Raw genomic sequence first — 24,657 nt, 5'->3', positions numbered from 1 at the left:
GCATTGGCTCAGGCCAGTGATAGATTCTTTCACATTTTTTTTAGAAAATAGAGGATATCTCCCTTCTACCTCTCAGATTTCAGCTCAGTTACTCATTTTACTGAAGCTGTAAATATTTGATAACAAATTGCATTTAGGATTATGTTGATGATTCCATGAAAGTAACTTGTATCTGCTGACTCCAGCATGTTTGTACATTGACTGTGCTGAGAGAACTGTGGCGGGAGGCAGCGCTGGGGACTCATCAAGTTCTGCCAATAACTCACCTGTCTCCTGCCACCGCTCACTTGTGTGGCTGTGAACAAGTCGTTTCACTTTTTCCAGCTTCAGTTTGTTCATCTCTAAAGCTGCCAATTGAGCTGAACTGTCACGCAGATTGACTCTGTGTTTCAGCACCTGTGCAATGAGTTGCTCTGAGGACCCAGCAACAGATTTGCTTCAGCTTGTGGTTTCTGTTCTTTCCCCCAGCCACGTCAATCGTTGGTTACCTGGCGGAAGCAATAGCCCCGACTTCCTTGACTTTGCTTCTTTTTGTCCTTCCCAAAGACCAGGATCAGGAGGATCGTTTATTTTTCCAGTATTTTCCTCTTAGTATAGACTGTATTTCAGGTGAGGTGGTGAACTACTTCAACTGTGGAGAGTTTTTATGGTGTTGATGTATGTAGTTCTTACACTACCCTTCCATGAAAAAGATAATCCTCTCTAGTTGCTTGTTCTTGATTTGGAAGTGATAAATGGACTGGATCATTGTGAGCAACGCTGTAATTGAAATTATACTAACTGGAGCAGGAAGGATGCAATAATACTGGAGCTGTCAGCCACATGCTTTTTTATATGTCTCACATTTTTCATGTGGAATCAGACCTGTAACTTGACTGAGCACTGCAACAGGTTGCCCAGGGAGATTGTGGAGTCACTGTCCCAGGAGATACGGAGAAGCCACCTGGACATGGTTCAGCTGGCTGCAGGTGGGCCTGGGCACCTCCAGAGGTGCCTTCCAACCTCAGCGATTCTGAAATTCCAAAACATACATCTGGAGTGATGAGCTTGCGTTCCCAGGGAGAAAATTCTAGTGCTGTGGGGCTTCTCAGGACTTCTCAGGTACAGCTTTGCAGGCCTTCATGGTCTAAAGGTTGTTGTGGAGGAGAACATACGTGGCTGCGAGCTGGAGAAGCCTTCAGGCTGAATAGCGTTTTCCTGCTCCCTCGCTGATGGTGAAGGAAACCTGCCACAGCTTCAGTGAAAGGTACTGCACAGTTAGGAAAAAATTGACCGCCCCCCATGTTGCTTTGCAGTCTGCTGGTTTATAAATCGTAATGCTTTTCATTAAAAAAGAAGAAAAAAAAAAAAAAAAAGTGTCAGGTCTCTATGGGTCCCAGATCATTAGCAGGATCAATTCCTTTTTCGCTGCAGAGATCAGAGGCTACAGCCTTGCGCAGCCAGTCCTTCAGCTGCTGGTGCATCGAGCAAACAGCGCAGAAGCAGAGGAGATGGTGTGTGGCTGCCTGAATTGCTGTGCCTGGATTTTTGTTGTGATAGAAAATTCTTTCCTTGCTTTGGAGCCTGTGAAATGAATTCAGTCCCTTGCAAGGAGTGGGTCAGAACAGTCTCATCAGCTCCTGTATTAGGAATGTTAAATCCCTTAACTTAGGCCTTGCAGTGAGAAAGATTTTTTCAGTTGCTTCAGGAAGTCAATAATAGGATGTGAAACTTTCACCTCTGAAGGAGGGCGGGTGATAATGTGGAATTGTTGCCATGTGAAGATGGGGTGCTCTGGTGCTGGTGTGGAAGAAGTTTGCTGTGAGTCAGGCCAGCCCCCCAGCCCACACCCTGACAGGACCTGCAGAGAGAGCCAAGTGCATTGAACAGACTGAATTTACTTCTTAGTCATGGATGTGGTTGAGTCACAAGCTTGTGTGTTCTCAGTAAACACTGTAACTGTTCTGTGAATAAATAGAAGAACCGAATTTATAGAGGGTTGTAAGACTGTGCATCATAAGATACCGTTCTTCTGCTATGACTGGTCTGAAAAGTGTGGCTATGAGCATACCAGTTATCCTGTCACTGCTGAGCCTCTCATCCCCTGCGGAATGGGGTTCACGGGGTTGTTAAAATTTGATTATAAATTGCTTTGTAACACTGTGTATCATGAGGCATTCTCAGTTCTTTGCTTTCCCTCTCTAGGGTGGATACATGCGGTTTATACTCCAGTAGATTCTCTGGTGTTTGGTGGAAATATCCTGCATAGCTTTAATGTTCCCATGCAGCTTCGCATCTATGAAATTGAGGACAGAACAAGGGTAAGGACACTTGATTCTCTTTTTAACTGAACATTCTTTGTGACTATGATCTGTCATAGTCTCTCTCTCATATTCCCTTCTGACAAACAAGAACTGACGGGATCTCCGTGTCAGAGTCGTTGAAACAAGAGGTAAATGTGAAGTAATGAGTCTTTCAAATGTTGACTATTTTTAGTGGGTTTTACTCATCTGTTTTTCCCTGCTTCCCACAGATGTGTCCCTTCTGTGTCTTTTGTCTGCCTGTTAAAACTTCCCTTTTGCACAAAAACATATTGTGCTTTCCAGACCTTTGTACCAGTACTTCTGGTAACCCCCTGCGTAACATCTCTCTGTGCACCCCTGGAATGGTTACCCCAGCCTGGAGACCTCATGGGATTAGGATGGTTCTACTGTCCACAGCTGAACTGACAAACCTGCACAGAAGTTGCATGTGAAACGACGTCTTCTGTACTTTGCAGGATTTTCTTCTACAGTGACTCAATACTGCGCAAGAATTTCTTGGGTCAAAGGGAGTGTGGGGTGGGACATCAATCTGAACATTGTGGTGTAGCATCTACCTGACAGAAAGAGTATCACATCTTGGAGGAGATTACTGGGCAGCTGCTTTGTTGGAAGTAATGCAAAAATGGACCAGTGGTATGTGCAAATTCAGCTGGGGACTTTTTGTAGCAGTTTTGGAGGCATTGCACTGAGTCAGTGCTGGCAAACCACTGGCGCAGGTACCAGCTGTGCTGCTGTTGGAGATTTGGGCTGCAGAATGAGAGGAAGCTGCAACTCTTCTTCACTCAGAAGTCTTAAAATGTGATGTCTTGGCCATCAGTACAGTTCACGTTTCTGGCTCCAAGTGGGCTTTTACCCTGAACTGCGTTCTTTGTGTGCAGTGCACAGGCCTGAAGCAAATATGTATTTGTTTCAAACTACATCCGTGACTCGGTGAGAGAACAGGCGTCCTCCCCCAGCCTCCCTTCCTTCTCAAGGGATACAAGGCCTGGTAATCTTCACATTGCAAAGCAGTGGTGAGAGCAGATGGTTACCTGGAATGATTTTGGTGAAGAGAAGGAATATTAAGCATAAAAATGAATTCATAGTGGAAGAGCAATGAAGAGAAAAGCTGAAGTTCAGGGGAATTGAAACAGAGGGAATGTAGCAGAGAGCAGCAGTGGAGGTAGAGACCAGTCTGGCTTTGAGTAGGTGTCCCAAGGCAAGAATGTCAAATGTCTTAAGAAGCATAAAGGGACTTGGACAGACAAAGTTATGAAGGCAGAAGCAGGAAGGGGCTCGCTGCTGCAAGACAGAGGTGCTGGGCACAGGAAGGTTTTCCAAGCGACTGTAAATAAGAGGCAGCAATATCTGCCAGATCTCCACTCTGCAGGGGCGTTGCTGCCGGGCAGATGCTGGCACAGGCAATTCGCAGGGAGAAGGGAGAAGGGAAGAGCAGGAGGAGGGTTTGATGCCAGGAACAAGTTACTTCCATTGATGTCTACAGGGAAGTTGGGAAGGAAACACTCTCTCTCCTGAAGTTTTATAAAAGCTGACAGTTTGTTCCTGTAGGACTTGAGCAGCCCAGGATCACCCATCTTGGGCTGTAGCTATTGAGTTGTGCTTCATGTCAGGCCCTTCTGCCTGGGAAGCTGGATCCAACTTGGATCTCTGGAGCTTTTAGACCAGGAGGCAGATTTCCCTGTAACAGTCCAGTATTTTAGTAACTTTTAGGAAGTTGGCAGCAAGTTCCACTGAAATGCCTTTGAAAAGTGACTCCGACCTTGATTCCATGGGAAGGTTTTGGGTTGGTTACCTGCCTTTTGAAAACGTCTGGTCAGAGTGTTTTGGAAAGGGATACTGAACATTTGGAACTCCCAAATCAGACATTTTCTCAGTTTTGGTTTAGATTTTTTCACCGTCTGCATAGCTTTTTTAGCATTTCCCACCCCCCCAAAAAAAAATACTTAAGTGCTTTTAAAAAGACTAATGAAAGCCAACAGCCCAGAATGTCCGTGACTTCATAGAGACAATTTTGGCGCTTCTGCGTTGCCGTGTGCTGGTGCCGTGCCGTGCACAGCCCATACCTCTGTTCAAACTTGTGCTCCCGGGCAGCCCTTTGATAACAAAGATCCACGAACAGCTGAAGAATAGCAAGAGTTCCCAGACAGGAACACACAACAAGCCGTGCAATGAAGGCATACAGAAGTTTGATAAAAGGCAGGAAAATCAATACTGTTATTTAGAAATAATACTATAACGCTCCCTCAAACCTTAAAATATCATACAGGAATCTCAAAGAGGTAAATGTTTTCAAATAAGGATTCTAATGTCTACGACTTTATTTGCTTTGCCAATCAAATTTTGTAATTTCTTTGTTCAAATAATTCTGTCTGTACACTGGCTACTAGAGCAGGCTCGGTACAGCCTGTAGTTCACACAGATTTGCCAGTGTGAACATACTGCAAATGAGTTTCTCATCAGTATTGATCTTTCCATTGTGTATAGCACAGAAGTAAATTACGTGATGTGATTGACGAAGTAATTTGCCACACTCAAAGTGTAATACAGGTGTGTTTCCCCTCTTCATTTTGCACAGAGCAATTTTATGGCGCTTTCACTGTGTTTAAACCTGCTATATAATGCTTAATCATCTTTGATTGCTGATATTCCAAGTCATTTTCATGCTAGGTGTAGCTGTTATTGTCTTAGCAGCGAAGATGAGAATAAATACATGGTTGAAACGGTAATGCTGATTTACAGCCTGATAAAATTGCCTGGTTTATATACTTGTCATGCTTATTCTAGCTTAATTTCTCATATCCCTGGGAGACTTTTTAAGAGGGTTATAGCCATTTAAAAATAGTTTTAAGGAGCAATAAAGAACATGTCTATTGTTGGAAACGGCTCCTAATGTGCAATTGAGGTAAACAAATATTCTCCAGCCTTCCAGTTTGCAGAGACTCTCATTTTGCAGCCTGGCTTTCCTAGAGGCCAATTAACACCAGTCAAATAGGCCAAGCTGTTCCGCTCTCTGCTGGACCTGAATAACTGCAAAGCCGCTGCCGTGCAGAGATTCATCGTCTCGGCACAGGGCTGGTACAGTTCGGCATTGCCCAAGAGGAAGAATGTGTCAAACTTACTCCCAACTCGTCTAAATTTAACTGTGTTCAAATATTTGTGCGTGGATAGAGACAAAAGCACTCAAAATATACACGTAAGGTGGTCACTCACAGATGATGGTGTTCGCTACTGATTTAGTTTTCTGGAATGTCAGCGGTTTAAGTGGATAGATTAATCATTTTTAAAATAACCATAAATTGGTTTTCAATATTGTGATTAGATTGATTAAACACAAGTGGAGTTTGTAATTATTTTAATAGACATTGTGGAAGAGGCTAATACTTTCTTAAGGAAAAGGCCATGCCTTTCTTAGGGGTTTTGTTTTGGTTTTGGAGGGGGATATAAGTCTCTAAAATAATTCCACTTTGAACTGAAGAAATAGATCATATCCCAGAGAGGGTTTTTCTCACTGTACAGCAATAATTAAAAAATGTATTCAGTGGATTGTAAATTATTAATCACAGAAGTTAGAGCTGGAAATGCCTATTAGATGATCTAGTGCGGGATTTAGTCCTCTGGCAGTGCCCATATCAGATATTACACTTCAAATTCATCACAGAGCACTTTTCTTTCTTTCTTTCTTTTATTCCTTCCCCCCTCGCCATAAGAGTTCATTTGACCATAACCATACCATGGAAAAACCACAGACATGTACATAATGCAGTTCGCATCCACTGTAGTTAATAAACATCCAAGGACATCATAAAGAACTTATTCCTCTCTACTTTTCCATAAGGCAAACTTTGAAAGATTTTCAAAGCACTGTTGGATCTGCTTTACTGACAAAAGGCCCCGTAGATCTTTGCACAGTATCTCTTGCTATACGCGGTAGCTCTTACATTTGAAGATGTGTAAACGCGGAGCCTTCGCAGGCAAACAGTGAATTCCAGAGGCATGGAGGGATTTGCTGTGGGTTGGAACGTTGATAGCGAGGCAATTAGGAACTCAAATTGAATATTAAAGATTGATAAACATAATGGGAGCACTGCATGCATTACTGCCTTGTCTTTCACATTGAATTAACATTGGTAACAGCTAAATTTGGTGAAGCTCAGAATCTGTCAACAAATGTTGAGCAATGATGTCTTTAATATTCCCAGGCATGTGGCTGAAAACCTTTTGAAGGCTGAGGGGTAGAAGGCGCCTCCTGTTTGTAAGTCAATTCTTTGCAAATTTTGTTTCCTGCAGTGCTCTCTTGGAAAAATTTGAGTTCCTTTATTAGCGTATATTTTAGCATGGCTGATTTCCCCTGTGTTCCATAATAGTGATAAGTGACTTGATCTCTTCCTTATGACAAATAACTAAACCAAAGGAAAAATATTCTCCAATGCAAAAAGGCCCAGGGGTTAAATGTTCTCACATTTAGGGGGATGGTGGTTGGTCGGCTTTTGCCTTTTTTTCTTTTTTTTCTCCTTTTTTATTGGTATATGTGATTTGTAACAAGCAACACAGGGAAACGTTTGCAAAACCGCAGCACGGCTGGATGCATGACCCGTATCAACACACAGTTCAGGTTCGCCAGCTACATTTGTGTTGAATTTAAGAGATCTTAACTTTTGGGAATTGCAGTGGAGAATTTAAATCCTACACTGTGATACATTTAGTGGGACAATACTGTGTATTTTCCCTTCGTTACATTTTGGTTTACTGTTAAAATGCTTGCATTTCCTGTGCCCTGGGAATGGGGAAAGTTCTTCGACTGTCCGCCTTGGGAACAGTTTTCAAAGACAGGAGTTCTACTAAGTCACCCATATGCTCAAGTGGATTTTTTCATCACCACGTGGTTATTTCGACAGTGCTGGCTTTGCAGAGCTGAATCTGAGCTCCCAGCTGCTGGGTTAGTTGTCTGTTTACACTTTGGGCTTTTGGCATTATCTGGGTTGCTGTTTTGGTGGGTTTTTTGTTTGTTTGGTTGGTTGTTTTTTATGGGCTTTCTAAGATAATGCTCCTTTCTGGTGCAGTCCAGCTTTTCATTAGAGGTGGGGAGACACCTCTTGGCTAGGTGAGCAGTTAATATGCGTAGAATGTCTTAAAGCAGCTCCTATAACCCCAGTGCAATGCATGCAACCTGCAAATGCAGATTTCTGTGCCACCAGGAGAAAGAAGCGTGCAATGTAGGTATAAGCGCATACAAGATGCATGGCATCCATTTTTAACAAATCACAGTAAATCTACATATGTCCTTGCATCTTAGGATCTTCTCAGATTCTTCTTTGGTACAGTGACCACTCATAGGTAGAAAACTATGCTAGAAGGGAAGGAAACTCGCTTTGTTTTCTTTTGAATCTGAAATAATCTCAAAAATACATAGTGTTGGAGAATGGGCTTCTTGTGTGAGAACAACAGGTCTGAGTTGTAAGAAAAAGTGCACAGCTTCACAGCATTTCTTGTCAAAATCCTGCTTTTCTGTTCTGTTTGTGGCCAAAGCTAACTTGCTACCGAAATATTAGGTGTAAACCACATAAGGGATTTTTGCTTTTAATGTGTCGTTATCAATAATCAAGAATTCCTGTGTTCGTTTGTTTAATGTTGTGAAGACCATAATTGAAAAACATGTATTTCCTTCTTGCCTCATGTTAGGTAATGTTGCCATTTTGATAGAAATCGTGTGATAGTGGTTAGGAAATAAATTAAAAATAAAAAAACCCCACCCCTTTGGTTTAACTTGAGTTTTAGTGCCTGACATCTGTCCGTGACCACCCTATGTCTATACAGCAGGTAGAACATGCCATAGGGGCCACCCATCAGGTCCGTGATTGCACAAGAACACAAACCCTTTCCTCTCCCACCCCCCCAAGAGGATACAAATTAGTGAAGCACGAAACGATGCTCTCCCGGCAGGCAGGCTCCTCATTCCGTATGCTGCCGGCATCCCGCTCGCTCCCGCCGCTCCCTCCCCCTCCCGCGATCCTGTTTGTGCTCCTGATAACACGCCGGGAACACACCGGCCCTTGCGCTGCAAACTTCTCCCCCTTCCCCGGGGACTGACAGTCTCGCTCTTGCTTTCAGGTGCACGCCAAATTCCGTTATCCGTTCTACTATGAAATGTGCTGGTATGTTCTGGAGAGATACGTGTCCTGTGTGACCCAGCGCTGCCACCTCAGCAAAGAGTACCAGAGAGAATCAATGGTAATTGGTGAGTGAAGCCTTTGAGCGCAGATTCAGAGCTGATGCTCGCACCTTGGGCTGGTTACTGCTTTGGGTTCTGCAGAGCAGATCATAGATTGAACTGGAGAACTGGAGAAATTCTAATGAACTGTTTATTTTGGGATGGGGAAGGTTTTGACTCTTAAGCATTTCCATGAAGTACCAGCCTACTTGGAATTATATTTATTGAGTGTTCCCTTAGCAAGTGGATCCTAGAAAAATAATGTTTTGGATGCGTTTGTTCCTTGGTTTCAGTAATGTTTGTGTTGAGAGGATCTGCCAAACAATTGAGGATTTACTGCTGTGTTTGGCACAGCACCTTGGTAGACAGAAATGTGTGCATTGCAAATGTGCGCTGGTGGGATGGATATTTAGCCCTTTTATAGAGCAGCTCCTCTACAGAATGCGTTACGGTCATTAAACCTGGCTTCTTTCTCTTTAATCTCTACTTCAGTTCTCTCTGTTTGGTGACTGACTTCCAGTTCTGCAGGATAACAAAACCGAGGAAACACCTACGCAAATCTACACGATCTGTAACCTGAGTGCAGGGAGGTCTCAGAAACCTTTACGATAGCTGAAAATGGACCGTAGCGGAGATGGATAGATGTGCCTGAAGTGGGCAGGCGTTACCTTGGCACTGATGTGAGCTCTGCATCAGCATGTGGCAATTCCAGTTGTTGCCTGGCTGAACTCCTCTCTTTTTCCTCCCTTTAATGGCACAAGGCAGCGGGCCATGTTGCCTCCCTGCTTTTAGGCACAGAATGGCTTTAGTAGCACAAGCGCCAGCTAAATTTTAACTGATACGCGTTAAGTGTGAAGGAGGATTAAAGTATTTCTGTGCCTCCTGCTCGCTGAGGTGCCACTTGGAGTGAACTGGCGTGGCTGGAACTGCCCCAGGTTCTGGGCAGAGGAGGGAGATGCTCACCTGCTGGTGTAATTCTTAGGAGAAGGGATTGAAGAGGTTATGGGCAGACATCACTCTCCAGTGAGTTTTACTGACCAAGAAAAACTTGAGGTAGCTAATAGTCTGTGCAGATAGGCCAGGGAGATTTATTTGGGTCACTTGGAATTTGGATGCTTCACATTTTGTGTCTCTTCTAAGCTGTGCAAGACCCTGGTCAGAAGGGGTAGTTAAGCAGGAGCTCTGGGGGGGTTGACATTTTCTCGTTATATAAAGATCATCCTAGAGGGAAGGATGGATTAACGCCTTGAATCGGCTCTTCATAAAGCTGCGACAAAACTCTGGTAACTGCATTTGTTGGAAAATAAGGAGCAACCTCCTGTTGTCTAAAGCGCGGGCATGGAAGGAGGCTCATTCTAGAGACAGCATGGGGGTGCCAGATCGCGGAGGTGACTTGTCAGAACAAACCAGATGTGGAGTGGATGGTTGGAAACATTGAGATGGGACCTTTTCCAGCTAAATCAGCAGTGTGAATTCCAGCCCAGCTCAGTAATTACTGATGATGGTTTGGTGATCCCCACAAAATGTGCATCAGTCCAGCTGAGAGATACTCAGATCACAAAGAAGCTCGCTGGGAACATCAGTGTCTGGTGTCTGGAGGGAAAAGGATTGTTTTGCATCACCAAAGAAAGCATCAGGAAAGGGAGCCTGGCTATTTGGAAAATGATTTGGTGGTGACATGGTTAGGGTCTTGTCGCCTGTGGTGGCTTCAGTTGTTGGTCTAGCGGAACGTGAATATGAACCTGCTTTGCTGTTGTTTGGTCCTGGTCTCATGACCATTTTGAGCTACAGTGAGCTGAGTCAGTTCAGTGATCTGACTGAAAATTAACCCTACCTAAAAATGACTTTGTTTGTTTGTGATGAGCAGGACGGAGCAGCGTGACGTGCAGCCCCGCTGTGCAGCAGGGGAGTCTGGCTGGGCAGGTCCTGAGCTGGCGTTGCTGCCTGGGCTGGATGGATTCTTGCTGCTGACCGGGTGGTACCTGCTGGCAGCGCGCAGTTCATCCACCTGCCTGCTGTCTCTTGACTTCAGAGTATTAACGTGCTGATAAAATCACTGACACTGACATCCAGGGCCTTTCTCTTCAAGAGAGATATGTATGCTTTTTAATTTTTTTTAAGAAACTTGCTTTTTATTTCTTGGCAGAATCTTAACCTTAAAATAATTATTTAACTGTAGATTGTGGTTCAAAAGCCCAGATCTACTGGATCTTTCACTTTGACATTTGTCAAATTCAAAGGAGTAAAAATACATTATTTACCTTCACAAAGCTGCGCTGCTTTGTTCTGCATGAGTAATACTGTTTCAAACGCTTGTCTTTTCTTTTAACTGGTCTCTGTGTCCAGCCTCTTGACTCAAATCTCTACAAACTGTAATCCTTGAATTACACTTGTTTGTTCTCTGCTATCTGTATCTTAATATCATTCACCTGCTGTGGGATGGGAGTTCCAAATGAGGTCAGTGTTCCAAAACCCTGCTGCTTTGTTTTTAAGCTTTTCTTCTGAACTATTAAGGTCCTTAAATTGTCTCTTCCCTAGAGACTTCTCTATCTGCAAGCGATTTCTTGATTTCCCATGAGAGAGTATCCCTTGACGAAGAATTTCCCATTATTCTCTTTAAAGACTAATGAAACAAAGTACTTAACTTCTCTGCAGAGCCTTCAATAGATTTAATTGTCTTCTGTCCTTCTTGGTTTAAGAAAAAAACTCTTTACACCCTTGTATTCATTTTCAGAAATCTCTCTTGAATAATCTCATTGTTTCTCCTATTTTTTAAGAATAATTTCCTTGACACAGTTTGTTCTAAATGCTTGCTGTTTACCTTTCCTTTTGGGTGCTAGAACTTGCTATTTTTCACCCTGGAGCGCTGCTTTCTTTTCTGAGATACCTTCCGATACAGTGGTCTCACTGTATTTCTGTTTTCTAAACATCTTGATTCACAAAACTTCAAACAGAAAAAACAACAACAAAACAAAAAACCCACAACCACACCAACACCTCATTGTAGGCAAGGCTGAAACCTTGTGTGTCCCGCTCCCTAAATGAAAATATCTGCCGTTCTGAATGAGTTGGAAGCTGCTGGCTGTGGTTTCCCGTCCCGTTCTTCAGGCCCAGAATGGGTTTTCAGGCAGTTGCCTCCTGGTTGGTGTGTGAGACCGTCCTTGTTCAGATCTCTTCCGCACTCGGGAGAATGATGACACGGCAGCAATCCCAGCTGCTGTAAATGCACGATCTCTCTCTTTCTTTCTTTTCCTTGTCCCTCTCAGCTGTGACATTTGTCCTGCTGGCTGAAATCAGAAAGGGATCTGATCTGGGTTTGCTCCTAGATTAGAACAAGCGCTGTTTTGGGATGGATACATCTTCATTATTTTTACTCTTATCGTGAATGAGTCTGTACTGGATGTTTTCAACCACAATTGACCTTCAGTGAGATACGGATCTGGAGAGTGAGCTGACCAAGAGTAATGGGGAGAAGATCCTGGGCTCTCAGAAATGTGCTTTTGTAGCCTGCAGCTTTTATGATTCCCATTGCTAAAATTTTAACAGGATGGTATGTTAAGCCTGATGGATGAAAAAAATATGCCCTCTAGCATAGGGAAGGAGCCACATCTTTTTTTTTTTGTTGTTTTCCTTCCTCTTCTCAGGGGATTAAATAGATTTGCTTATGATAGACAGGTACTAGGCTATATCGAGTGGTTTCCGTGTGGAGCACTCCGTGCCGTGATACATTTCCAGTGTGCTCAGGGTTTTCTCCGCTAATGAAAACGTCATTGCTGCCTTTAGGAGTCCAACAGCAACTGCTGCTCCCAAGTCACAGTGTCAGGGTTTGGAGCTGGGAATGGCAAGGTGGATATTACACACTGGACTGTTCAAAAGACTTTAGAAAGATTTCATAATTATACCTCACCCTTTTCCCTTTCTTTTAAGTTCTGTAATACAGCAAGTTGCTTTTCAGCAAGGAAGGAAACTCTGTATAATTATCCTTCTTTGTACAAGTGGATAACTGTGGGAAAAGTTAAGTAATTTGCCCAGAACCACAGGGAAGTGAACCGCTATAGAAAAAAAGGTATTTCTAGCTCTTTATTCTGTGGTCAACCATGTGCTTCTCCTCTTCACCGAGTTATATCACCGGCTGTTTTCCGTTGCTTTGAAATGGAGAGGGGTGAAGGTCTTTTTGCACAAAGTCATGTGGGAACCCAGACTGGAAAACCACTGTGAAACTGGGGTTCTGAGCTGGTGGTGGCTGGTGTGTCTCAGGAGAGCAAAACACAGTTGCACTGAGCAGGAGCTGTTCTTCATGGAGAGACTTTATAAACGCAAACCCTGCAAGTCAGTGGAACCCTGGTAACATAGTGTTTAAAATGTGCTTCTCGACTAAGTAAATGCAGATTAAGTTTATGTGGGACTTCAGCTCAGAGCATAGTAACTCTCAGTCAGATACTGTTTGCATTTAAATGAATAAATAAAAATCATGGCATGTTGCATTACAACAAAACACTTGAAAACACAAAATTGAACCTCTCTTACCGTGAAGTTATCCTTCCATTATTGATTCCCTTGTTTTTGTTGTTTTGAATTAGCCACAGGAGCAAGACAGTTGTTGTCTTTTGAAAGCAGTCCCCTCTTAATCTGATGCTGCAACAGTCCTGTAATCCCCCAGTGCTCCAGAACAGACTGGTACACTTCAGGGTAATAACAAGCCCTGTCCCCAAAGGTAAAATTAGGCATCCTGAAACTGCCAGGCCTGCAGAGAACAGGGCACTTGTCTGGTGACGGTTCGTTTTGGGGTCAGATTAGGTTATTTTTGTCTGTCCGTACCCAGGTGTGGCTGGCACGGCAGGGCCTGTCCCGCGCAGCCAGCCCGTGGCAGCTGGCACAGCAGAACTGCTGCCCCCCCTGCGCTTGTTTCTGATGGGAACAGGCCCCCAGTCTGCCCTGGTGTGCCACTGCTCCTGCCTTTTGTTTCCACAGATTAGAGCAAGAGGCAAAAAGTGGAGAGATCTCTCCTGAAGGCTCTTGTCTCTTAGCACCAGAACATTACTTGGAGTAAATTATTCACACCTCCATAATGTGATCTCCCTCTCTTTAGGCCTTATCTACACCCAGTTACAGCCATTAGCTCCTGTTTAGCAGAACCACAGCATAGGAAGACACAAACATAATTTTCTTTGTGTGGATTTATACCAATTTCTGTTAATGATGCCGTGCTGGTAGCATAGGGATGTGTATCTGCCTTCACCTTCTGTTTTATCAGTGGCGTTTTCTCCCCTCTAGGCTGGGCTTTTGTGCTTCAGTCAACTGTGAAATAGTTCACCAAGGCAGTGTGGCTGAGAAAAGGGGCTCCAGCCCTGGGCCCAAGAGTCTGGATTCTGATTCCTGGTTTTGCCCTAGATTTGATGTGTGACAATGAGCAAGTCGTGCTTTCTCCCAAGCATCTGTTTCCTCAGCTGCAAAATGGGAGAATGACATAAGCTGATTATATAGCCTGTGGAGGTGGGTGAGTGTGCTGGCTACTGTGGACAAAGGAAAAAACAGCGTTAGATAAAAGTTGGATAACCTAGTGGGTTTTAAATGTTCTAGTGAAGGTATTTTCTAATCCTGTTTATTTTTCTAAGAGAAGCGTGGGGGTGTTTAGCACAGAGCAGAGGGAGGAGCTGGTTTGGAGTGTTGCACACTGCCTCAGCACACAAAATAAACTGCTGGGCTTCTTCACCGTGAAGCTTTTTGGAGGGATGCAGGAGGGAGTCGGCCTGCCCTTGGACGGAGCCGCTGTGCCCAGCCTTGCTGGGAGCTGGGATGTTTTGTGACTGCCATCTTTTCACAGGCTTTTCCGCTTAGATGTGCCTTTCAGGAGTCATTTTATGGCCATTTCTGAGGAAAAATGCAAATATGACTGAAGGAGTAGACTGGATAGAGATGCTTGATTTTTGCAGACACTGTAGCAAGAGCACTTTTACCCCGAGAAGTATCAAGCAGCCAACTTGTATCTCTTGCACTAACTGATGCACAGAGGCGCATTTGGCCTTCAGAGTTTTTATTTGAACCTGCACTTCTAAGCAGCGACTCTGCCCCTGCCTGTTGCATCTTGGTAACAACCCAGCTGACAAATAACATGTATATTTTGCAAGAAGATGCTACAGACTATGCAAGAGACAAGGAGTTTCTCTGTGATGAGGATGGATTTGGCAGCTTGGAACTGGCCTTCAGCGTTTGTTTTGAATCTCACTGTTAAACAACCGGACGCTGAGCTTTTTCTTCTATGTCCATTTAATCCTTCCTTAAGCATGATTCACATTGTCCTAAACCAAAGCTACTGCATTGCAAAGCGTGGAAGCTGTGAAAGGAACTTTTCATGAATTGTTCACTCACTTGTGTGACTTCTGTTTCCTTTGCTGAGTGTTTTTGTTTGCAGCTTGATCTCATACCCATTTCAGCCAGTATTAAAATTCACATTGACTTAACTGGGTGTTACCAGTGTTAACTGTATTTTCCACAGAAATTCCTGCTGTTGCTAGCCTGCATTCAATGTTGCTCACTTAGCAAAGGAAATTGCATCTAATAAATAAGAAAAGATGTGTGCTTTAGGGAATGTTGGCCACTAGTTTTCTACATTGCTTTCACTGCTTGATTTCACTGAGCTGGGTAATACTTGGGATTTTTAGGGAAAAACCTGGCATAAAACTAAGGTTAATAGCTCTTTACACTCGGAAACTTGCCTTTAAATTTTCCTGAGAAGTACCTGGAATGTATCAGGGACGGCGTTAAAAACAGTATCATGTAGCTCTGTGACAGTCCCTGCATTTCTCAGTGTATTTAGGCCTCTCGTCTGTAAAATAAGCATAATTGTAATGTTCTGTCTCAGCAGAGCAATGAGTATTCGTGCGCTAACAAGTGGGGGTTCTTGTTTTGCCAACAGTTTCTCACAAAAAGTATTGAGAAGTTGATTCTGTGCAGTGCGGAGTTCCTGGGAGAAGGATGAACTCCCCTCTTAAAGCTGCAAGGCTGCTGAATCTGGTCTCTTTCGGATTTGCAGGAAAATTAATTGTGTGTGACTTAAGAGCTCTGCCTAGTCTTAATTGAAGGCATAGAGGACTGAAGCTTTGAAGAAAGCATAATTTTTCCCTAAATGTTTCCCAGTCATTTGAACTGAGTAGATGTTAATGAAAACCAGCATTAAAACAAACAACCCCCCCAAATGAAAAATGAGCTGAATAAAGCCCGTTCCTGTCACACACTGGGCATTACCCAGTGCCCTTTTGAACAGGCAGCACCTAACGCCAGTGCCAGAGAAGTGTTGAAGCTACGAGTTACAGCGGGTAAAAAAATCAGCATTCTTTTTCTAACTTTCAGATGCAAAAAGAAAACGCAGCACAGACAGCTATTCCTCAGATTCGTGGTTAGACATGGATGAAGAATCTTGTGATGCCCAGATCCGGGAGGAGAAGGATGACAGTTTGGATAAAAACTCCAAATCCTTGGTGGATGGCTCCTCCTCGCCCAACAGTACCCACTCCGACGGCAAGGAGGGCGCAGGAAGGAAACAAAAAGCCACGGTAATGAGATACCTGAAAAGAACTTTGTCTAACGAGTCAGACGACAGTGTAAAATCAACGACCCCCACGGACTATCCCAAAACACCAACGGGGTCTCCAGCTACAGAAGTTTCAACCAAATGGACTCACCTCACAGAATTTGAACTGAAGGGTTTAAAAGCCCTGGTGGAAAAGCTTGAATCTCTCCCAGAGAACAAGAAGTGTGTTCCAGAAGGCATCGAGGACCCGCAGGCTCTCCTGGAGGACATGAAGGTGGGTGTGATATCTTGTTGATCCACACAAACTGTGTTGTGGGGGCAGAGGAGACAGCAGGAGACCAGAGGGCAAAGTTCTCCAGCAGAGGGATGGCAGCTGCTGTGCCACAGAGAGGGAACTTCTGCCCCTGGCGGGAGCCATCTCTGCATTGGGGAGCTGGCTGTTTGCGTCTGGTTTAATCCATCCAGTCCTTTCTGACCACAGCAGTGGCCAACACTTTAGATCCTCTCATAGTTTAGCACTTGTTATGTCCCACGTGTAAATATTGTACCTCAGAAAGTCTGTTTATATTTATAGTCTTCATCTGCCCTTTTTGGTCTAGTATCTTTCTGGAGTACCTTCTGAACTGACACATACAAAATATTAGCGATTGCAATGCAGAAGGTATATTGCCTAACATTTTCATTTGTGTTTTTTTTTCTTTCACCTTTTCATTTTCTTTTCCTCCATTGCCCTCTATAGGTTGGTAATTATTCTCCGCTGTTTTTGGAGATGGTGTGAGGAATGAGTGCTCACTAGTGACAGAACTTCTCTTTAGATTTGTAATATAGTGGAATATACCCCACCTGACCTAGGGATCAATTCAGAGCAGCACGGCCTTGCTGCTTCTAGTCCCAGCCTTGCCTTGGAGCTGTGGCATCGCTTTGCACAACTTGGTTAGATTTGCTGTGCTTTGTTTTCACATTATATAAAATAGGGATATTAATTAATAGGGATATTAATTAATTTTTTGTTGAGACTTGTCAAATAAGGCTAAATCTGTCAGCCTGTTCTCCTCAGGGCCAGTACCACGGTGATATTGAGTGGGGGTTTTGTGTTTGGAGTGCTGGGTTTGCGCTGTTTCTGGGTGCAGGATGGTTCTTCAGCCACATGTTCTGTACACAAGAGCTGTGAAAGGGGAAAAATACGTGTTTGTGTAGTGGAAGGGGAGCCTGTGCTTTTTGAGTGCAAGTCGTGTAACAGCTGCTTAGCAAAGGCTTCAAAGGCAGTTAAAGAGGGCTGAACATATGCAGTGTGCACTGGAACCGTATTCCACAGCCTTGGAGCCTGCAAGTGCGATACATGGCCCTCATTTTGGGAAACCACGAGAGCTCAGAAAGCCTCACAAAATCAGCCACTTTGCATATGAAAGTGGACGCGCATGCCCGAAGTTGTGGCTGTAGATTCGCTGGCTCGCTGTGTGATCGGCCGTCCTCTAATAACAAATCAAAATGAACCTTCAAGAGCAGGGGTTGAATTTGTGGTGAAGCAGAAAGAATGGTAGCGCTACTTTTCCAAGCTTGATGCACAGACCAGTTTTCACTCGAAAAATAGGCTCGAAAATAAACTCAAAAATAATCCCTTCTTGAAATCCCAGAAAGGGGTACGGCACGTAGTAAACGGTGCAGATGTTCAGAAATGATCACGCGTGCTCTTCTGATGACATACTGTGAGACATCTTACTAGAACACGGCAAGATGCCATCTGTGGGTCTGGTTGAAAGCACCGTGTAGGAGGATATGTTTTCATATTCCTCTCCAGGGTAGCGGATTCACTAGCTACAGAGATGGAGAACTGCAGATGGACATTTAGAAATAGGCCCGAGCAATGTCATTTTTGGTGATACTGTGCTTGCATTGGTATTGAGTGGGCATCTGCCAGTTAATTTGATGCATCTTGCAGAGTTGCAGTCTCGATGTTCCATCTCCTTTGATAACTGCCCGCTTCTGAATGCTCTTTCTTTGCCAGCACACACTGTAACCATGAGGATGTAGCTGAGCATCTGGATATTTATGGTTCCCTGCTGGTTAAAGAGCCTGTGACCACATCTAAACATGTATGCTGCAGAATTGTTTTCTCTGGAGTCACCTCTATGTTTGGTGAGCCTGTGACTGATTAGTCAGAGCAAGACCTTTAAAAGGACATTAAGTCAAACATTTTCTTGAACAGCATCTAAAGAACTGTTAAAGAACTTAAATAAAAGTTACCATAACTCTGGATACTGGCTTTACGTGGCGCGGATATGACTTTCAGAAAAGTTAGCATTATTTCAGAGTGATACTTGCAAAAGATAATGGTGTTGAAGCTGTAATTGCTTAACGTTTCTGCAAAGCAGAAGTTCTGATCTTTAGCATCCAGATCCCAAACCAGGTGTGAGGAAGAGCAGGAACATACAGTTCATGTCTGTCTGTGGAAACTTGATTTGCAAGGTTCACCCTGTGTGTCATAGAGACATAATGGCAGAAGGAGGAATACAGTATTTTCCAGAATCAGTGTTTATCTCCTTGGCTGCTAAATCATATTCCCTCTTACTTTGTTACTAGTTTTCCAACTTGTACAGAAAATAATGTGGGGATTTTGCTGACAGCATGAGCAGAACCCTGGCACCTTCGCCTCACCCTGGTGAATATCCAGGGCTTTCGGCTATGTTCACACGGTTTATTTCATGAGCAACCTGACTTTTGGGCATGTGATGTGTTTATAATACATCCCACAAAAAATACCCTTCTAGTGCACCTATTTGAGAGCTATTTTTAACAAATGCATAGCAAGAACGTGCTCTGACAAAGCCTGAAAACTCTTGCTCTGCTCAGAGAGTCTTAAACAAGTTTATTCCTGAAGAAAATAAATCTGTGTTTATTGTAGCTGTTTTATTTCTTAATGAAAGAACACTCAGGAACTTTCCTGTATGACATGTCTTTGTCTCTCAGGAAGATAATTAATGTTTTCAGAAAACAGGATATGGGTAGTTAAACTGGAGAAAGGAAACCATTTTATTCAGTGATGTGAAGTTTCACAGAACAAATCAGGATAACTCACAAAAAACTCTGCTTTACCGTCTGAGCAAGAATACAGTAAAGGATGGGCGACTGGATTACTGCTTTTAGGGGTAAATACAACTACAGCTATACACAGCTATTTACTGTCAAGTAGGTGAGACTCTTTGAAGTAATCTATTTTCCTTATGGGGAGGGAGATTGAAAACTAGACTAAGCCCATGTAAATTCCTCGCACGTCATCTAAGCTCCAAACTCACTGCCACTATCTAGTGGGGACGCAGCAATCCAGAAGTGCCGAGCTAATGCCTCTGCAGACTGAGAACCCATTTATCACCGTGATGGATGGAGTGCAGCAGCGCAGGGGAGGCTCATTCGCGGAGCATAACACGGGCCTCGCTTGGGGAGCGGGTCACTTCTTCCCTCAGCTCAAACAAGGAATTAAAATCTCGTCGGCTGCAGCTCTGCTGTATCGCACAGGACGCGTTCACCACCAGAGGAGCTTCTCGGAGGCCTCCAAACAGCACTTGCCGACAGCAGCGCTCGCACCGTAGCAGATGGCAGCTGAACCAGCGGCTGAGGAGATGCAATGCTCTGTATCCAGAGCGGGTGGGCTCTGTGTGAGCGGCAAACACGAGGGGAAATTGTTGTACAGATAAACGTGCCCTCTCTGGGAGAGGACGGAGGGGCTGGAGTGGAGCTGGCAGCTGCCAGAAGATGCTGCAGCTGTTGCCCCCACGTCCCTGCTGCTGGTGGCACACAGAGCCTGCACTCGGACCTTGTTTTCCGTATATACGTGAAATATGAAACAGTGCAACAACTCTGGCTCCCAATTTAAAAATTAAGTATCAACAGAACTGTTAGAGAAGCATCTACACTGATGAGGAAGAGGAGGAGGGAAAAAAATCACTGAGAGGTAACTTGACTTAGATGGTGGCCTTGGGGACTGGAAGAGTTTCATTGTGTGGCTTCTCCACTTCATATTTAGCTACCAAATAGTGTGTCAGTCTACTAAAGATGCAACTGGGGTGGACTGACACATGAAGAAGAGAATGGAGAGGTAACCATCCTACTCCTTGGTGTAGTTTGCATCCCACATCACAGGACAGGTAGAGCTGAGCAGCCCTTTGATGGTGACAGTCTGCAGCCACATTAAACACTCTGCCGGTGCTGCCTGTCTGTACGCAGCCTCTGACTTCAGCACACAACACTTCTGTTCTCTTACCAGCAGGTAATTCCTTTTCTGCTCTTGGGGAGCAGGATTGTGAGATCTGCCTCCAAATAACGCCACAGACCTTCCCCACTTCAAAGCAAAAATGCTGCCCCTCGTCAGCAGAGGCTCTGGAAGTCCATCGGGGCAGAAGAAACTCAGTTTGAAGAAAAGAGTTTGTCAAATATCTGCAACTCCTTGGCAGCAGGAGAAGATTCTTGTGCAAGACAGATGATATCTACTGAAATATGTTCTTACTTTTTCTTGCCAAGAAATCTTACCCCCTTCTCATACTGATGACAGGAAAAAAACCTCCCTCCACCGAACACATTTCAAGGGAGCCATTCCTTGCTGTGCTTTTGAAATTAATGGCTAAGCTGGATTCTTACATACTTAATCAGCTTCTTTCCTTCATACCTGCTGTTGTCACCACAGCCTGTAAATGTAATGAATCGGGCAGCTTTGTGCTAGATGAGCATCATGTTTGTCTAACTGGAGCCCCGTGGCTTTTCTTTATCTTTTTTTTTGGTTGTTTTATTATTTTTTGTAAGCAGGTGAACAGAAGTCTGCCTCCCTGGCCTGTTATGTGCTGACACTCGACACTCCAGGCGCTGCAAACGTGGCTTGGTTATGGTTCTGCTGCTCAGACATCCATTGTTTTCAGCTGGCTGAGATGATAAACTGCCATAGTTTTACATTTCTTCTTGGGTAACATTGCCACGTGATATATATGATAACAAGAAACCTTCATTATCCTGCCAAGTTCTTGGAATATACTCTGCTTTCTATTGAACTCGGAGTCTCTGACAGTCACTAGTGGGAATGTTAAGGTTTTCTGTCTTACAAGCTTTCAAATCCAAGAGTAGCAAAGTAAAGAGGGATTTATTTGTCCTTTGTTTATATGGCTCTCAAGCTGCTGCCTTGTTCTGGAGAATGCTGGCTTTGCTATGAAAACTAAAAACACCTTCCATTTTTAGGACTGAAAACTAACACCATCTCAAAATAAAGAGGACACGAGAAAAGAGCTGCTCGCTTAACCTCAGCTCAGCCAAGGGTTAATTTACCGGTGACTAGTCCGTATGTAGAAGTTGTTCACTGTTTCACTGCAAGAATATTCAGTTGAAGGTACAAGCCGGGCTTTGCAGCCCAGTCAGGCTGGGACAAGCTGCATTTTACTCCTGACCAGCCGGGCTGTGCCTATGCAGGCTCCCGAGCGCAGCCACAGTGCTGGCCTGACAAAGCCGGGCTTGTACTGGTCTTGCTTCTTTTGGTCATTGGAGCTGCTTTCAAACTAACCAGTATTGAGAGCAGCCTTACTGGGATGATGGTACCTGGAGCAGCAGCGCTGTGCCGGTGCTGTTAGTGAAGCATCTCTGATCTAAGCGCAGACTGGGGAATTGGGCTGAATCTGACAGGGCCTGAGTGGCCCCAGGGATGCTCCTTTAAACCCGAGTTTAGCTGCTAGTCTGCCTGCTCAGGCTCTCCCCGAGAACATGCTGTGGTGCTCTGGGCCTTAGCTGGATGATTACAGATGAATTCCAGCTGCACTTCCTATTACAACAATTACTGTATTTTAAGCTCATTTTGTATAGTGTGTGAAATTTCTGATTATTAAAGCTCTGCGCTGGGGACTGAGAGACCAGTGCCTATTGTTGTCTAATTAAGGTTTTTCCAAGAAGTTGGTATACTTGGAAGCAACACCGTTGTACTTCGTTGTCTGGGGTTATCTCCTAAATTCTCCTACGAGGTAATTTCCAACCTGCACTCCTTGTTTGTTTTCTTGGAGCATTATTTTTTCCCATTAACCTGTTAGTGCTTATTTGGGCTTCAGTGTTCAGCAGCACAGCAGAATCTTCTTTTTGACTTGTTTTTGGTTTTCATTTGTCACACCAATTTTAGAGAAGTCTGTAATATTCCAGGTGATTCATGGCTGATTTCACTGTCTGCTTTGCAAGAAACTTAACATCTTGGATCTTAATGACAGGTGCGGGAGTTTCAGTGTGAAATTGAAGTTTGGAAGCAAAAGTAACTTGCAGAGATGTAACAAGTCAACAGAGATCTTGTCGCTCCATCTCTCAGCAGCGTGGGGTATTGTCTTGTGTGAGTCTCTGTGCTCTTCAGCTGGAGAAAGGTTTCTCTGGTTAATAAAGGCCTTTTCGTTCACAACAGAACATCCTGAAGGAACATGCTGATGATGACCAAAATCTTGCCATTTCGGGAGTCCCTGTGGTCAGCTGGCCCAAGAAGACCACAAAGGTAATGAGACACAATTATTTACTAATTATGTGTTGTGCTATAATCTGACATAGTGCTGTATATCATGCTTTGGCAGCTGCTGGAATTTTCAAGGTGAAATGTTATTTTTAATGGTTTTATGATGAGGTGTTAAAGACCATGAAAGCACCTCAGCAAGGAGAAAGCGTTAAGAGTTTACATTTAAAAAGAATTTGTTTGGGCCTCACTTATCAGTGTAAAACTTTGATATGTCTTGGTCATTTACTAGTCGTGGTTAAATCTAAAAATGTTGATGTGACATTTTGGGCAAAATTAAATTAAGTGTAAATCCTACAAACTGGTCACTTAGTAAGCGCTTTTATCTGGGTGAGAGGGTGTTTTTTCTCTCCCGCTGTGAGACCTCCTGAATTCTCTATACAAACATGCCACTGGAACTGTGGAGGGTTGTTTTCTGTCCCTGTGTTTTCATTTTTCCTCCTGTATATCACAGTAATTCACTTTGCAGGAGAACTGTGAGCTTTGCTTCATTAATGTTTATGAAGAGTTTGAAATAATTAACTAAAGAATAATGTCAGAAGGCTGGATGTTATTTATAACAGTGGTATGTTTACCACACTCCGGTTATGCAGCATGCTGTAAAAGCAGCTTTGCTTATTTAGAAGATGCCTTATCGCTTCTATTTTTACTTTCATTTTTCACTGAGTTAGTTTTACAATACATCATTTATCTAGAAATGCTGAAAGGGTCGGGCAGCTTAAATCAGGCTTCTATCTGGAAATCTCTTGTTGTTATCTTTGTAAATAACTTTCAATTAATTAACTGAGAGAATTCTTTTCCCCGTTCTCACGTTTTGTGCCACTTACCGTGGCTTTGCACATCATCACGTGTAGCCATGAGAATTTGCTGGTTTCACATGGGCAGTAGGAGACACGACCGTCCAAGTGCCAGAGGAATTGGGCAGAACGAGCACATCGTGTTCCTTCCTGGTTTCTTTTTGGGTTTTAGCTGAGCACGTTTCAGATAAGTCACATCTCGTTAAATACGTATTTCCCTTTTAGCTTCTAATAAATCCATGGGAAGGCGATTTGTGTATAAAACATTTTATGTTTAAAAACAACATGGAAAACCTTGAGAGGAGCAGCTCGGATTCTGCAGCGCTTGGGTAGCTGCTGCTTGTTCCTCAGCCAAGTGCATGAAGCAAAATCTCTGTGTCCAGAGGAAACAGAAAACAAACCCAAGAAACAACCGACTCTTGTGCTGTATCTTTTGAGCTTGTGGTAGAAATGAAGATCTGAGCGTTTAGAGGCTTTTAGAAACGTTGGCATTTGCTAATGTTCTTGTTCGCTGTACTTTGGAATCCTTGATAAATGTTTCATTTCTTGTATTTTATTTCTGTAACTGTAAAAGATTTGTAGCTTTTGTGACTCAAATGTTATCCCTCTTTGCGAAATCCACCTTGCTGACTGCAAGGGCTTATTTTAGCTTTCTGCTGTTTATTTTCCTTTACCCTTTCTGGAAGCAAAAACCTCTAGGAGGCCTCACTCCCAGTGCTGAGGTGTAACAACAAGCACACACCTCAGCTAATAACAAATATGAAGAAAACTTTAAGAGAAAGGCAGGCTTTAGATTGAAGTTTGGAAACAAACAAACATTTCTAACAGAAGGAATCCTTTCACCGTTCTCTTCATATTTACTTTGCTTAATCTGTGATCAGTTTGTATTGTGTCTTATGTTTTAGTTAAAAGCTACACATGCAGATATGGCTGAACGTTTCCCCAAAGGGCTTTGTTGGTTGGTTTCTAATTGGCAAATCTCCGTGGCATCTTCAGTGTTGCAGCTCTTTCCCTTGGCTGGGAACAAGGCTGGGAAGACACATCTTAGAGTTGAGCCTTTGAGTCCCAAATTAAAATACACTGGAAAGACAATATAGGGGAGATTTGTATAAAGGCAGTGCTGGTAGCTGAGCTTGGTTATTTCTGCTTTGTTCCCTCTAAGTCCTGATAATGAAATAGAAGATTTTACAGAGAATAAAACCCTTAGGGAGCGGGAAACTCCCTTTAAAATTTGGATTGTAGCTGGTGGAGCAAGTCTCCATGGGCAGAAGATTCCACAAACACTGAGCACAAGGCAGGGGAGT

The 24,657-nt window shown here is 43.6% G+C and overlaps 1 protein-coding gene across 11 annotated transcripts in view; it reads left to right on the top strand.

Moving 5' to 3' along the window:
• The window catches only part of KDM2B (lysine demethylase 2B), a 117,935-nt gene that overhangs the window by 57,803 nt on the left and 35,475 nt on the right, over positions 1-24,657 (top strand). For 10 of the 11 annotated variants that reach the window (XM_082065876.1, XM_082065877.1, XM_082065879.1 and 7 more), the window contains 4 exons: positions 2,185-2,300; positions 8,412-8,538; positions 15,862-16,316; positions 22,455-22,541. In XM_082065876.1, coding sequence (XP_081922002.1) covers positions 2,185-2,300; positions 8,412-8,538; positions 15,862-16,316; positions 22,455-22,541 — 785 coding nt within the window. The remainder of the gene's footprint in view (positions 1-2,184; positions 2,301-8,411; positions 8,539-15,861; positions 16,317-22,454; positions 22,542-24,657) is intronic. The other variant, XM_082065880.1, reaches the window with a different exon arrangement.

The sequence above is a fragment of the Streptopelia decaocto genome (assembly GCF_964273445.1).
Source record: "Streptopelia decaocto genome assembly, chromosome: 15".
Taxonomy (NCBI): Eukaryota; Metazoa; Chordata; class Aves; order Columbiformes; family Columbidae; genus Streptopelia; species Streptopelia decaocto.
This window is presented reverse-complemented; position numbering and strand designations above follow the sequence as displayed.